The sequence below is a fragment of the Xyrauchen texanus genome, chromosome 29, assembly GCF_025860055.1.
Source record: "Xyrauchen texanus isolate HMW12.3.18 chromosome 29, RBS_HiC_50CHRs, whole genome shotgun sequence".
Classification (NCBI taxonomy): Eukaryota; Metazoa; Chordata; class Actinopteri; order Cypriniformes; family Catostomidae; genus Xyrauchen; species Xyrauchen texanus.
The window spans coordinates 39,897,043-39,913,669 of record NC_068304.1 but is presented as its reverse complement, the minus strand read 5'-3'; the positions used below and the strand labels follow the sequence as shown (position 1 = coordinate 39,913,669).

Below are 16,627 nucleotides of genomic sequence, written 5' to 3'. Positions count from 1 at the left end.
TTCTTTGCGATGTGAAATTGGCACCTTGAAATGTGTCTGCCAGGCTGATGGACTGAGAAGAGAGGGCTGTTTTTAAGCCCCGGCCATCTGGAGGGATAACTGTTGATTGACAGATAAACGCCTCCACTGAACTGCCCAGCTGACCAGCATCAGCCTCCTCATTGGACAGATCGGTGGCGTTATCTCTGCAGACTGCTGCCTTGCGACCCTGAAAAGACCCAGAGAGGGATAAATAACATTCTGCATTCATATTCCATTCAGGTGTGTGTGTGTGTGTGTGTGTGTGTGTGTGTGTGTGTGTGTGTGTGTGTACCTCTGCTCCACACAGGCTGATATTGAAGAGGTGGTAGTACTTTGTGCCTTTTGCAGTGAAGCTCGGCCCATTCATTATGGACCCGACGGAGGACAGAGCGCTGAAGTCGTACCGAAGAGTCCGATTCTGGTCAATGTATGTGAATGAACAGTCACTAAAACACACATTGTGCTCCTGTAAGAAAAATCAAGAAAGAACTCACTGGAACACTCCGGTCATAGTGCGTTGGCGAGTCAATTCTAAAAGTAGCGCATTTTTCAGTATATTTATTATATGCAATTATTTAAAATTTTCAGGACAGTTTGATGCATGTTTCTATAATTGTAAGTGGTTTAAAAAAAATTCAAAAGCATGTGAAGGGGCGGGGGATAGTGTCTATGGAACGGCCCGGGTATGAGCTGGGTCACTCAGCCGCACACGCTCCCCTCCAGGGTCCACGGCGCGAGGGGCGGCGGCGTCCTTTGCGGCCTGACTTCCCACGTCCGCGGCAGGTGAGATGGGAAGGCGGCCCGGCCTCTAGCCCATCGGCCACGACATGTGCCGTTCTCCCCGGCGACTCATTTCATTCATCCAGGGGTCCCAGGAGCGGGTTCAGCGGTGCATCTACTCGTTCGAAACCCTGCCAGCTCTGGTCCTGGTTGTGTGAGGATGCCAATGCCATCCACCGCAGTCAGAATGAGGCTTATTAATTATGCACCTCTTCTTGCTCTCCTGCCCATGTCCCCATGGGAAAAAGGCTACAATATACACATACAGGAAAAGAGAAAAGGTGCGGAGAAAGTCAAAAACAGTAGGTGAAATATACCTTGTTGCTTTTGCTTCCTGGCCCACACGGTTGGCACGATTCTCTGCCATTGATAGGGTGTCCAGAGAGGATGGTGTCAGACGGGCACTCTTGGCACTGGTTGGTCTCTTTATCAATGTAGTGGTCAGCGGGACAGGGCACACAGGAAGAGCCGGACTTCTGAGACTGAAGTGCACAAGCCCGGCACACCAACGCCACCCCGTCCATGGCATTAGTGACAGTAACAGAGTAGATCTTCACCATGTCATTTACATACTGACGCACCTGATGGACGGAGTCACATGAGAAGTCATAAAACATCCTCCATAACATACAATGGCTCATTATCCAGACTTAATATGTATGAATGTCATTACATTATGCAATAGATAAACACAAAGATAACAAGCGTTATTCATTTAAATGTAAATATTAAAAGTTAAATATACATTTAATTATTTAAAATAAAAATGTAATTGTTTACTTGCATCATTGGCCTGATTGGTGCGTTGGAAAGCCCAGGTCAAATCAACAGTTGAGTTTTCATTCATAATGTGTGTGTAGATCTGCTTTGCTTTACTTCCTTCCCATGATTCAACTACACCCTTACTCCTCCTGCGCACATCCTACCACAAACAAGATCAACACATCAATTGACTGTTCCATCGTCAAACTTATAGCATACATCTATTTACACATCTAAATACCTATAGATGGATATATGGATGGATGGAAAAGACAGCTGAGATGGATGGATGAGACAGACAGACAGAGAGACAGATGGATAAGACAGACAGACAGATGAAGAAGGATAGATGAATGAATAAGATAGACAGATGGAGATGAGACAGACAGAGAAACAGGTGGAGATGGATGGATGAGATGGATGGATAAGACAGACAGACAGATGGAGATGGATAAGACAGACAGACAGACAGACAGAGAAGGAAGTTTACAAAGAACGATACAGACATTGGATGGATAAGACAGACAGACAGACAGAGAGACGGATGGATAAGACAGACAGACAGATGGATGAGATGGATGGATAAGACAGAGAGAGAGAGACAGATGGAGACGGATGGATAAGACAGACAGAGAGAAAGATGGAGACGGATGGATGAATAAGACAGACAGATGGAGATGAATGGATAAGACAGACAGACAGATGGATGAGATGGATGGATGGATAAGACAGAGAAAGAGAGACAGATGGAGACGGATGGATGAATAAGACAGACAGATGGAGATGAATGGATAAGACAGACAGATAGATAGATGGAGATGGATAAGACGGAAGTATGGATGAGACAGACAGACAGACGGATGAGAGAGACAGACAGACGAGACAGACAGACAGAGAGAGACGGATGGATATGACAGACAGATGGATGAGATGGATGGATGGATGAGACAGAGAGAGAGAGACAGATGGAGACGGATGGATAAGACAGACAGAGAAAGATGGAGACGGATGGATAAGACAGACAGAGAAAGATGGAGACGGATGGATGAATAAGACAGACAGATGGAGATGAATGGATAAGACAGACAGATAGATAGATGGAGATGGATAAGACGGAAGTATGGATGAGACAGACAGACAGACGGATGAGAGAGACAGACAGACAGATGGATGAGACAGACAGACAGAGAGAGACGGATGGATATGACAGACAGATGGATGAGATGGATGGATGGATGAGACAGAGAGAGAGAGACAGATGGATGGATAAGACAGACAGACAGACAGATAATGCACATAATTCTTTTAGGAAATATATATATATATATTTGGGGATTGTTTGTTAGTTGTTTGTGATTTTGCGAGCATGTACAGTAATTCCTGTTCTAGTCTCCCAGCAAAAAGTCTTCATTTCATGCCATCCAGTGGAAAAATATTTTTCTCTCTATTCCATCACAATATACAGATCTGAACAGTAGGTGGCGCTCTAACGCATGCGCAATGTGTAATCAGAGCGCACAGACCTTCCTCATTGTTTCATTGAATATCTCGACTACAGAGTTGTCTAGAAGCTCAATTCTGATGTCGTTGGAAAGCTGAGATCCTGATGTATAACATATCATCAACAGTTGAGAACATAATTTGCAGATGATTTGTTTATCATGCTTTAATCTACTGGACTGTATATTTTACACTAAGCTTCTGGAGACTCAACATTGGAATATTCACCCAAACAAGCTCACAGACAAGTAAACAATGGCTTAAAACTTTAAAGAAAACAGCCTAAATGCTAACAGTGACACTCATTTGCGCAACGGAGGCTTTCAGGTCTTATCTTGTTATTTTATGTAACAAATGCAAAAGCGATGGATGAAGATGAAGAGATTAAGGAAACAAAAACGAAAGTGATTCCCGTCCCTAAAAGCCCATTTCTACACACAGCATATCTCAGTTAATACAGGGGCTCAACTAAAATAACAAGCATTCCACTCAAACCGCCATATTTGCAGCGAGATTAAAATGTTGCAATGCATTTGAAAGCATTAGTGAGCAGATTTGTTTTAGAGCGACATGTTGCTGCCAGGTGCAAACAACGATGAGTCATGGCTGACCACTTGACTTGTCAACCAGGAATAAACGGGGCAATTGTGTCACTAATGATACAAGCATGTATGAGTGCACACGTCGCCAACTCACCGCCATGAAGTAGAACTCGCAGTCAGCGGAGCAGATGGTTTCAAACTCAAAAGTGATGCGGCCGTACTCGCTGCCAGACGTTGCATGCAATGACATGGGCAACCTGACACAAGAAATCACAAAGCTCGTGTCTCACAAACGTTCCATAAGAATAAACATTTTAGGCCAGTAACACATAATGCAGAATTAGCTGTAGGCCATGCACACCATAACAACAACAACAACATGCAAAACAACATTCTGAACTCGTGGTAGCAAAACAAAACATTTCTTTGTGAGGTTTTATTTAGTTTTTAAGAAAGCAAAAGTAATGTAATTGGTAATTACGTCATCAAAAAGTAATCGGAATACTAAAGTAATCAAAATTACCCTCTTAAAGTAGTAATTAGTAATTTGTAGTGGATGACACATTTTTTGTAACTTGCCCAACACTGGTGGAAATTCAAGGCTTTAATAATGACACTCAATGAACAGAATGTATTTTGGGCAGCACTTAAATACAGTGTGAAGGTATTTGGAGACTCACTTGAATCCAGGTACTCGAAGGGTTAAAATTAGATAATCATTATCTGAACGACCCGTTCCTGAGTGAACGTGATCACCCGCCACCTCCCAACCTAACACACACACACACACACACACACACACACACACACACACATTATCAAGACTGCCACTTGAATATGTTAATTTATTAATAAAACAAACACATTTGTGGCCATTTTTAACAAATATTTATACGGCCTATTTGAATTTATTTGCAAATAATTCTATTTCAAATCAGCACATCATGCAATTAATTTGATTAAATTTTTTTAATCCATCGAACAGCCCAAACGATAGTTATTCTACATGCTGGAATGACAAAAATTGAGCAACAGCGACATCTACCAGCGAACATCACAAACGTGAGCCCAACACTGTCCTAGTGTAATCCCTCACCATTTAAACTATTGCACTTGTTATTGCCCACATTGAAGCAGGACGTCTTCATATTCACAGGCAGCACGTTCCACCATTTGTACTCGTACCCGAGGACAGGCTCTGTGCCAGCTGGGCAAGGCTGGCATGCTGTGGAAGGCACACACACATTCCGTGATTACATTCATTTAATTGATATTTACTGTATAGTTAAGAGGTTAAAAGGGACATCTCGGGAATCACCTTTAACCCCATCAGAGAAGGTCCCAGGTAGGCAGGGAGAACAGGTAGCCATGTCGTTGTTATAGAAACCGGGGTTGCATGGAGGACATGGCTTATGCTGACCAGAAGGTGGCAGTTTTACAGCACCCAGAGCATCTTCCAAACAAATCTGAGGCTCTACCCACTTATACATGACCTGCGTCTAGGGAGAGGGAGTTTGTTTAGGCCCGTCCTGTGTGTGCATGTAGTTTATGGCAAAAGGAGACTCAATTGCAATACTATATTATAATACACTGTGTGTTGATTAGTGACCAGTGAAATTCATCATGGCTCTACACTGCTATAAACGATAAAGGGGTGTTTTTCTAGGCAGTAGCACAGTGTTATAACATGTTGGAACCGTAAGAGTTTCTAAAATGCGTTTGTTCACCTTGCCCTTCTCATCACAGGGGCTGTAGGTCTGGATGTAGTCGCTCTTTGAGCATGGAGGTCTTCTCCTACACATGGCAGAACCTTCAGCTGTTACACAAAACATCTCAAATCAAAATCATCCCATTGTGCATTCACGCACACACAGACAGCATCATAAGAGCCTCATTGTGCACACGGTGATGGTTTAGGAAGAAAAACGTAATGCAATCAAATCCTTTCATAGCAGCTATAAAAAAAAAGCCCATTTCCACCTATTTCCACACATCAGGGGGAATAAAACTGCTTCAAGTCATATTTATGAGATAAAAAAGTCATGATTATAAATTCAAAAGGTCAAAATTATTATATAAAAAGTCAGAATTTTTACATAGTAATTAAAAAAAATGTTTTTTTTATTTTTTTATTTAGATAGTAAATCAATTATGAAATAATAATATTTATGTTGTTAAAAGTCATGATTATTAAAGTCAAAGTCTATATTGAGAAGTCATAATCATGATATAAAAACATCAAAATTATTATATAATGATATTAAATTATTAGATAGTAAATCAATTATGAAATAATAATATTTATGTTGCTAAAAGTCATGAATATTAAAGTCAAAGCCAATTTTGAGAAGTCATAATTATGATATAAAAAGTCAAAAATATGAGATTAAAAGAAAAATAAATATATATATATATATATATATATATATATATATATATATATATACACACATATACTGTATATAGGAAGTCATAATTCAAAAGTTATTTTATTATATTAAAAGTCATAATTATGATATAAAAAACAAATTATAATATAGTATCTCAATTATGATATGATTAAAACTCAATTATGAAATTAAGCCACAATTATGAAATAGTGAGTCTTAATTTTGAAATGAGTTGCTAAATCATATTTATAAGACACAGTCATAATTAATAGATTCAGTCATATTTCTGATATAAAAAGTTATGAAAATGATATACAAGTCTGAAGACATTTAGAAGACCATATATCATCTTATAATTGTGCTAATTATCATAATATAGTCATATATTGTCATAATTCAGAATTACAATATAAAAAGTAAATTATAACATTGCCAGACATAATTATGAGATAAATCATAATTATCAAGTAGTATTTCATAATTATAACTTTAGAAAAACCCCAATGACTTTTTGCATCTCATAAATATTAATTAGAATCTCTTAATTAGGATTTCTGCTCTTTGTGGCCGTTATCAGGTGTAAAGTGGTGCCGGCAATGAACTACATAACAGTCTCGCACTTCACATCAAATGGTTTCAACTCCATTGACAAATCTACTGCAAGCACACACACATATGTGTACAACAGTGCATGGGTATACAACCATAATGCCCATGGCATACTTACAAGCATAGTGTGTTTTTGTATTGCACGGTGTACATGAGCTGGCCCCACGACCGGAGTAGGAGTCCTGTGGACAGGGCTCACAGGAGGATAAACCGGGGGTATGACTGAAAGTCCCGGGCTTGCATTGGAAACATTCTGATGTGTATGCCACACCTGTGAGAAAGAGAAAAATACAGGTATATACACAATATTTCCTCTCTCAATGAGGTTGGACTGTAAGGTGGAGGTGCACTTAAAACACATCTTCACCTTCTATCCGGATGCTCCTCAAGAACACGGGTTTGACAGCTTTAGCGCCCAGTGTTACTCTGGTAGTCCTCCAGTACAGGATGTTAGTCCCAGAATTCAGATTGACCTGGTCATAAGTGAGATACGCAGTATGAAATGTAAATATGCATGCGTAATGACTTCAGTATGTTTTTAAGCATCGTTTGGCCTTTGTGTTTTTTCTGCCGAAAAATAATAATAAAGCAGCCAAAACCAGCCTAAGCTGGTCTCCCAGCTTGGTCAGGCTGGTTTGGTTTGTGGGTACCGTTTAGCTCACAAGGCTGGCAGACCTGCTGGCCTCCTAGCGAAACCAGTTGAGGACCAGCTTGGCCAGCTAAGACCAGCAAATCAGCTTAGGCTTGTTTTGATTTTAGGCTTGTTTTGTCATGTACACAACCATTTCCTTCAGACACAGTTGTGTTTTGGTCACTTACACTATGTATTCCCCACTCGCCATGACTGGTCAATTTGATCCATTTTTTATTTGAATCCTGGTCCATCTCTTGACACTGGTCATTCTGAATCTGTCCCAAAGAAGTGATTATAAAAGCATCAACTATCCAACCACAATCCAATCATTGAATCATTAAAAGTTGTATTTTTCATAATGTTGCTAAATTCACATAGCAAAACGAGACATTTAATAAAGCTGTGAGTACCAATTATCAATATCAAGCCATTTAGAAAAGTGAAAATAACGTGCAAAGTTGCCAAATTTGAAAGATCTTTCATTACCAAGTACTCTAGCTACTTTGAAGGTATGTGTTCGCATTTCTTTTCCTGTACCTCGTGGCCGATTCGCATAACATTTGGTATTCAGCCTAATTTTGGCAACTTTGTAAGTGCACACCATATTTCATAATAACACAAGTTATTCGCTTATGAAATGTGGCCATTTTGGTAGAGTTATCCATACGATATCTAAGGACATGACCAAAAGGATGCATGCCAAAATCCAACCTCCTCAATCAAACGGTTGAGGAGATATAATTGGTTTTTAATTGTAGCGCCCCCTATGGGCAGAATTGGACAAAATTTGGCACGCATCCTCAAAATGGCTTGGTATTAAAGTTTACCAAGTTTCGTTAAGCTTGGACCTTGCGTTCAGAAGATACAGGTCTTTAAGTAAATTTGGGCTATGGCCCCAAAAATGCATTCAATTTTAGTGCTTCGACCCCTACAAAGATAGTGAATATACAGTAGAAAATAATTTGGTATGACACTAAGTATCCACTAACTGTATGTAGTTAATCTTTCATACACATGAATGGGGTTTCCAGATCCTTTTCTTTTATAGTAAAGAGATTCAAACTCACATAAAACTCGAAGAGGATGCTGTTGTCCATATACTGATATTCGAAAGACACGGAGCCCATTTTTTTTAAGTGCACAGTGTAGACCAGAGACACTGTACACTCATCCCTGTTGGACTCCAGATATGAACCCTGTGCAATCCACTTTGCACTAAAGACATGAGAAACACAAATACCATCAGGTCTGGTCACATGTATTGAATTGACTACAGCTTTCAGCGGCATAAAGAATAAAAATGCATGACTGGTTTAATGCTAATTATGTTTCAATGTTTTAGTTGTGCATGCATACAAATCCATGTGTGCATACTGATTTGTTACAATAAATATATATATATATCTTTATATCTACCTTTAAAACATACCAAATTAAGATGGATTTTTCAGCCGATATCTGCAATTTCCAATAAAACTTACCAAATATTATTTGGACACACAGCTGTCCTCTCCCTCAAAAGTCTGACCACACCCCCTATGATGTCACTCACCTGCTGCAGGTGGATCCATTCTGTCCAATAGGGGAGTTATCAGGGTTTGCGGCTAGGTTGCTGAATCCGGGCGGGATGTCGTCCCACTCATCAAAACGTAACCCACTGCCAAGGGAGTAAGTGCCAGCCGCACACTGAGTGCACTCCTGAGCAGACATCTCTAGAAACTCCCCCGCTTCACACGTGAATGCTGATGGATGGGAGGGGCATAAAGAGCCAAAGACAGAGTTCACACAGAAGAACCAATCAGATTCAGATAGAAACAAATACCAAGTGAGCAATTCCAACTATTATACATTTTACATCAGACAAATACTCTAAGGATAAACACAATCACATGCCAAGACTGTTGAAATAATATGCGTCAATATGCGTCATAAATAGTTGCATAGCTGCAGTAGTGTAAATATTAGAAAAATAAAATTGAAAATGAGGATCCCTGCAAATACTGAGGTCACTTGACTTTGTATGGAAACTCTGGCATCAACTTCCTTTATCTGAAAGTTAATTGGCAGTATTGTGTAAGTAGGTTGTCAAACAAGAGGCAAATGTTCCTATCTTGACAATTGTATTTTGATGTTACAATATACCAGGGACTGAAAACATTTCTAAGAATGAAAACGAAAATGTGGAAAAGAATGAAAACAAGGCCGCGAGCACAAGGTCTCTAACAACCACCAGCTTCGTGATGTCGTCGTGGAGGAGTGGAAGAGGACTCCAGTGGCAACCTGTGAAGCTCTGGTGAACTCCATGCCCAACAGGGTTAAAGCAGTGCTGGATAATAATGGAACGCAGCGCCCCGCCCCTGGCAGCAGTTCTACCGCTCCAGGCGGTCAGCAGTGAGCCCCTCCCCGCTCGCGGTCGGCGGTCTCAGACCCTGCCGCGTAACAGCGGCTGGCAGGGGTCTCCTCTTCCCCATCATAATAGGCTACTGTATACTTAGCTTGTTATGATTTCTAAGCTGATAATTCCCCAACATGAGTACAAAAACTTCTTATTTTCACTTATTTTGGTTGAATAAGTCCCTTATTTTAAACTTGTTTTCCCAGACCAGGAACCGACTGGAAAGGAGTCGACGGAATGCCAGAACCAGAATATACAGTTTCTGCTCAGAATGAAAAACATTTACAGTACATAATACAGTATATGTTATGAGGTGTTGAAATGGTGAGTGATGTTTTAGGAGAGATTACTCGAAGGCCCCAGAACACATTTTTGCAAAGAGGAAATTCCATCTGTGCTGATAATGGGTAATTCAATAACAAAAATGCTGTTGAAAAGGACATGCTTTGAGAATGACTTTAGTGCACAGGCAAAGCAATGCATGTACATCCCATTGAAACAAAAACACACACTTTGCACACACACAAACAGTGGCTGATTTAGGCATGGGTGTTATGGGCAGTCGCCAAGGCCGGCACCCCCCACCCCGGTCAACATCTTGGGGGGGCGTGTTGAAGCAGGTTTCGCTCAGGGCACCAAACAAGCTAGAACCACTACCACACACACACACACACACACACACACACACACACACACACACACACACACACACACTGTATACGTACTGCACTCGGTGCCCTGCACAGGGTCTGGTAGTCCAGTACACTCTCCAGGGTTCAGAGGAATGGCCACCCTCCATCTGGATCCTGTGCTGTCACACTCAGTGTACTGAAAATAGTAGTCCGCCTGCAAAAACAAACAACTATAAAATGTAACTAAAAGGACAATTTGGGTGCCTGTGTTCTGTGGGTGTGAAGGTGATGCTAAAAACACTAGCAGTTTGCCTTTCTTATCGTATGTTTCCACTGGCGCGTAGTGAGCGAGCACTTTCAATTGCTTCCTATGGAAGCAGAGCGTCAAGCTCGCGACGTGGATTGTAAGATTGACAGCAGCGCGGGGCAAGCGGTTCTCTAGCGTTGTGAGCGGCTTTGTGCGGATTGTTTCGCGTCAGTGGAAACGCAGCCTCAGACTGTATGAAGTTGCTATTGCCCCCGCTATGCAGGTCACCGCGTACCGGATCCCAGATTGAGTCCATCTTGACTGCAAGACATCATGATGACGGTGACGCCCTCTCATCGTCTCTAGTGAGCAGCGCGACAAAACAACATCGCCGGTTACATCATATCTGATCTTTCTACGCTGTATTCTTGAATATTTGTCTCTAGCACTGAAACACGCTTCACTGATGCCCGGGCCACACCCGCTTCCCCCACATGCGAGTAAACATGAGGTGCGTGTTTCCAGAGCACCTTTACACCATTACGTTTTTTCTTTCTATATGTAGTTTTATTAATCAGCATTTTCCAAACCTTTAACAATAAACAAACATATTTCTGTTCTCATTTGGTGAAATTATTCAGATGTCATCATCTCTGACAAGGATGAAAGACAAAACAATGACTAGTTTGTAGTTTAGTCTTTCTCACTTTAATGAAAATAGAAAAATGGTCCATTCAGACTTTTACATTTTCAAAAGTTTCTCTCTCGGGACAACCCTGAACCCACATACAGTATCATTCCTCCGTCACAAGGGCTTCTATGACCCATACCTTGATATCTGTATGTAAAGAAATATGAAAATATTTTTAATGTATATATATATATATATATATATATATATATATATATATATATATATATATATATATATATATATATTTTAGTCATTATGATTCAAAATTAACAGATCATCTTTCATATCTCAAAATAACTCAACACACAGCCATTAATGTCTAAACCGCTGGCAACAAAATTGAGTACACCCTTAAGTGAAAATGTCCAAATTGGGCCCAAAGTGTCAATATGTTTTATGGCCACCATTATTCTCCAGCACTGCTTAAACCCTGTTGGGCATGGAGTTCACCAGAGCATCACAGGTCGCCACTGGAGTACTCTTCCACTCCTCCATGACGACATCACGGAGCTGGTGGATGTTAGAGACCTTGTACTCCTCCACCTTCTGTCTGAGGATGCCCCACAGATGCTCAATAGGGTTTAGGTCTGGAGACATGCTTGGCCAGTCCATCACCTTCACCCTCAGCTTCTTTAGCAAGGCAGTGGTCGTCTTGGAGGTGTGTTTGGGGTCGTTATCATGCTGGAATACAGCCCTGGGGCCCAGTCTCCGAAGGGAGGGGACCATGCTCTGCTTCAGTGTGTCACATGAAAAGATATAATCAAATATTTATAAAAATGTGAGGGGTGTACTCACTTTTGTGAGATACAGTATATAGATGATCTCGTGACGGTTACGTGACCACGTCCACATTTTTGCAGACCAAAACAACATGCCATATTACACGATTAGCTTTAATCAGACAAAGTTTTAAGGTTAATGTTTAGATGGAGATTTTAATGTGTAAATGAACCCTACCTAACCAAAAACTTTATCCTAAACCTAACCAATAGTGTCCCAAATCAAAATGCGACATGAAAAGCACATTTTCAGAAGCAAAAATGCCATCTCGTGTCCTAAACTGCTACATTACTTGGAAAACAACATTTGTGTAGGCTTCTCCAACAACACCGATTGAGTGAGTGGGAAGGAAAGGCCGACATCAGGCGGAAACTGATAATAAATCTGAGAATGCCCTGTGGGTCAACAGTGCGCCGGGCAGAGACTCTTCACACGGCTCAGAAAAGGAACAGGTCTTTACACAAACTCCCACTCACATATTACAAATGAAGTTAGCGTGCAAAACACTACAACCATCCTAATGCCCAATGTGGAACAGCATCAGCTCACCTCTATGATCGAAACTGCTGTGTTCCTATGCATCAATAATGACACAATTTATGACCTCGCTTAAAAGCAAGCGGTCACTGAGTACACACAGAGACGGGAGGAGGTGCTGAGCTCTGTGAAAGCCCTTTCAAGGGGGCTATTTTTAGCAGTATATCACCAGGCTCTTGAGATGGACATACTGGGTTCACACTCCACTGGAAACGTCTTCAGCCATTAGGAGAACCCACCCTGGCAGGAGTGTAAAACCACCTCATTTTCAGAGCATGTATTTTAGAGGGGCTGACCATCACAAAGCACAATCCAACACTGATCTATAACTCACACAAAAAGTATATCAGTGACTTAATCAAGAAGCAAACACGTGGACAATGCTCTCAAGAAACTGTACAGGTAGCATTCTACATTGTTGATGCATGAACGGAAATGAACAGAGATAAATGCATATTAAATATCCCAAAAATGCAAGATGGTTTGGCCTGAACATCAACCAATGCATGTTCTCTCACCAGAAAAGTATTGTAACCATTTCAGAGGTGATATCGCCACAAATGCATGCACCAAAACAATTCAAAAGGTTGGAAAAGATTATTATTATGAAGTCCTCTATATAAAGGGAAGTGGGAGACAAAAAGCCAATAAACGGATACATGATATAAAAATTAACTGGAGTGTTAAGCATCCAAAATGTGTGTTCAGAGACCCCAGTTGAGCAGAAAAGCATATTGATAAAATAAGCAAATAAAGAAGTTAATCCGCACACTGTTATATCATTCCCTTTTATTGATTAAATGCATATTGAATGTTACAGCTTGATAAAGTCACACAACTCAAAAGTAAAATGTGCTTTAAAACAAATATATATATTTATTTTCTTTTTTTTTTTTACTTTAAACGAATTAAAAAGTTTAGCTTTCGTTAATCAGAATAAGTAATTCATGAGGAACTGTCAATATTTAATTTATAATCCCACTGAATGCAAAGGAAGGTGCCTAAAGCCAAGAAAGTCACTTTAGCAAACTACATTTTAAATAAAATGTAACTAAAATGAACCCAACCATGAACAAGTTTTTTTATTATTAGCTGCATTTTTTATGTACTTGTTTAAATTTGATTTAAAACTGCTGGAAGACATTTAATCTAAACTACAACCCTTTACCAAAAACATATAGTGAGTGTAACTCTGGTTAATTATCTCTTCATTGAAACACCTGTTACTGTGATTATTATTACAACATTCTGACTCGCACGTGGCAGTAAAGAAGTTGATCCCAAAGCAATAAATACATATATGGAAGGTTAGCAGAGTCACAGATGCAGAAACTTGATCGCTTTATAAACACAATGAACGCTCGCTCACCTCATTGCACTGACGCGCGAGAGCAGTGGACACAGCGGGCGCGCGCAAGATGAAAACATAACACATCCATGCTGCGAAATGCACAATAAAATCCCTGTGGTGACGAACGAGGCTTTGAGTTGCACGCTCCATCGTCTGGTGGACGGAATAACCGGGGCGTCCCATCATCATTTCAGCGAGAGAACGTCATCTGACGGAGCCGCTTTGAAGTCACAGCAATGACGTCACGGGGATTTTAACGATGATGTCCTGAACCGATGTCTATCGCAAGGCTTTGGTAGATCACCAAACTGGAACAATGTAGTTAACAAAATCTAATATTTAACATTATTTTAACTTTAAAATTCTTAATGTTCTTAACCCAATGTGTCCATTTAAAAAATGTTCCTCTAGGTCTTTAGAGGACAAAAATGTCCATACTCTTATATAGTAATATTATTTTCCACTTTCAATTAGTTAATTTTTTTAGCCAACATCAGTCCCGATCATAACTTACACATATCCATTCATTGTCATGGCGTAGCGGGCTGAAGCACATAACTGGTAAGCAGAAGGTTGCTGGTTCGATCCCCACAGCCACCACCATTGTGTCCTTGAGTAAGGCACTTAACTCCAGGTTGCTCCAGGGAAATTGTTCTTGTAATAAGTGCATTGTAAGTCACTTTGGATAAAAGCAACTTGCAAATGTACATTTTCAAGATTTTAACCCTTTAAATGCCACTGTTGGTTTCACACACACACACACACACACACTCTGACATCCATACCAACGCACCCACACAATTTTAGCTGCCTCATTTATTCAATTGTCTTGCAGTGCTCTATAATACAGAAAATAGCGACAAGGTTGTATTTGCTCCATAGGCTAAACATGAGGGAAATGGCGCCAGCTGGTGGAAAATATTAAACATTTTACTTTTAAAGCCAGGGCTCCAGAATGAAAACGTAATATCATAGAAATCATGATTTTATGGTTTAATGTCACTGGGATCAATTATTGCAGTTTTAATGGGTTTCAATGGGGAAATTTTTGTCCTGAAGGTCCCGAGTGTGACTATTGTGTGTACACAGTGTATTATAGGAACTGAGGTTGAAATATCAGAATCAAATCAATCAAATCACTTTATTGTCACACTACCATGTACACAAGTGCAACAGTAGGTGAAATTCTTGTGTGCAGTTCCGAGCAACATAGCAGTCATGACGGTGACGAGACATAGACCAATTACAATAAACAACATACTTACACAACACAATTTACATATCATATGTACACATACTTACACAACACAATAATTATATACAATACACACAATATAGAATACAATATAGAATACACAATATGCAATACAATAAGTGGGAGTATATGAAATATATATGTGTATATATATATATGAAGTAGTATATTGAGGAGAATATGTTGACAGTCCAGTGTGAGATTACAGCTGAATAAAGTGCAATGTTAATTATTGATCCTGATAGATCAAGTGTTCAACAGTCTGATTGCTTGGGGGAAGAAGCTGTCATGTAGTCGGCTGTAGTCTACAAACAGCATTCTCACATATGTGTTCCTTTTTTCCAGATGGGAGAGAGCAGTGTGTATTGTAGATGCAACAGCATCATCGGTGGAGCGGTTGTTGCGGTAGGCAAACTGCAATGGGTCCAAAGAGGGGGGCAGAACAGAGCAGATGTGATCTCTGATTAACCTCTCGAAGCATTTGCTGATGATGGGGGTCAGAGCAACAGGACGCCAGTCATTTAAGCAAGTGAGTGTGGCTTGCTTTGGTACAGGCACAATGGTTGATGTTTTGAAGCATGTGGGGACTACAGACAGGGAGAGGGACAGATTGAAAATGTCCGTAAAAACACCAGCCAGTTGATTCGGGCACGCCCTGATGACGCGGCCCGGAATGCCGTCTGGACCCGCAGCTTTACGGATGTTCACCCGTCGGAAGGATCGGGTTACATCCACAACAGAGACGGAGAGCGAATCGACCTCTGAAGCGTCAGCCGCGAGTGCTCTCTCCGCGAGGGCGGTGGTGTTGTCCTCGAAACGAGCATAAAATGTATTAAGTTCGTCCGGGAGAGATGCAGCGGTGTTCATGGTGGAAACTTTATTCCGTTTGTAGTCCGTGATTGTGTTAATTCCCTGCCACATACTTCTGGAGTCAGTGATGTTGAACTGACCTTCAAGTTTGTTCCTGTACTGGCGTTTGGCTTCACTGATAGTGTTACGGAGGGCATAACTGGCTTGTTTACGCTCCTCCATGTTAGAAGAATTCAAAGCGAAGGTCCGCGCAATGAGTGCCGCGCGAACATCGCCGTTAACCCATGGTTTCTGGTTGGGGTATATCCGGATAGTTTTGGTCGGAACAACGTCCTCTACGCACTTCCTGATGAAACACGTTACGCTGTCAGCGTAAACCTCGATGTCGTCATCAGAGGCGGACCGGAACATCTCCCAGTCCGCGTGATCAAAACAGTCTTGTAGCGCAGAGTCTGATTGGTCCGACCAGCACTGGATCGTTCTGAGGGTGGGTGCTTCCCGTTTTAGTTTCTGCCTGTAAGCAGGTAGAAGTAGAACGGAAGAATGGTCCGATTTGCCAAATGGGGGGCGGGGGAGGGATTTGTAGCCATCCCGGAAAGGAGAGTAACAATGGTCTAAAACCCGGTCCCCTCGTGTGTTGAACTTTGTGTTGGTGGTATTTTGGAGTGATTGTTTTGAAGTTGGCTTT

The 16,627-nt window shown here is 40.9% G+C and overlaps 1 protein-coding gene across 3 annotated transcripts in view; it reads right to left on the bottom strand.

Moving 5' to 3' along the window:
- Window positions 1–14,560, bottom strand: part of LOC127622730 (endosome/lysosome-associated apoptosis and autophagy regulator family member 2-like) — a 27,030-nt gene extending 12,470 nt beyond the window's left edge. Inside the window, exons 1-16 of one of the 3 annotated variants that reach the window (XM_052096784.1) lie at window positions 14,389–14,560; window positions 10,359–10,479; window positions 8,791–8,980; window positions 8,306–8,453; window positions 7,424–7,513; window positions 6,972–7,077; window positions 6,723–6,875; window positions 5,333–5,421; window positions 4,924–5,104; window positions 4,702–4,830; window positions 4,286–4,376; window positions 3,760–3,862; window positions 1,586–1,723; window positions 1,119–1,382; window positions 314–487; window positions 25–208 (exon numbers count right to left, since the gene is read on the bottom strand). In XM_052096784.1, the coding sequence (XP_051952744.1) occupies window positions 25–208; window positions 314–487; window positions 1,119–1,382; window positions 1,586–1,723; window positions 3,760–3,862; window positions 4,286–4,376; window positions 4,702–4,830; window positions 4,924–5,104; window positions 5,333–5,421; window positions 6,723–6,875; window positions 6,972–7,077; window positions 7,424–7,513; window positions 8,306–8,453; window positions 8,791–8,980; window positions 10,359–10,479; window positions 14,389–14,544 (2,317 nt within the window). In that variant the 5' untranslated portion in view covers window positions 14,545–14,560. Of the gene's footprint in view, window positions 1–24; window positions 209–313; window positions 488–1,118; window positions 1,383–1,585; window positions 1,724–3,759; window positions 3,863–4,285; window positions 4,377–4,701; window positions 4,831–4,923; window positions 5,105–5,332; window positions 5,422–6,722; window positions 6,876–6,971; window positions 7,078–7,423; window positions 7,514–8,305; window positions 8,454–8,790; window positions 8,981–10,358; window positions 10,480–12,535; window positions 12,594–13,892; window positions 14,064–14,388 lie in introns of those variants that run through there. The other 2 variants (XM_052096782.1, XM_052096785.1) reach the window with 2 other exon arrangements.
- Between the last annotated feature and the right edge of the window lie 2,067 nt (window positions 14,561–16,627).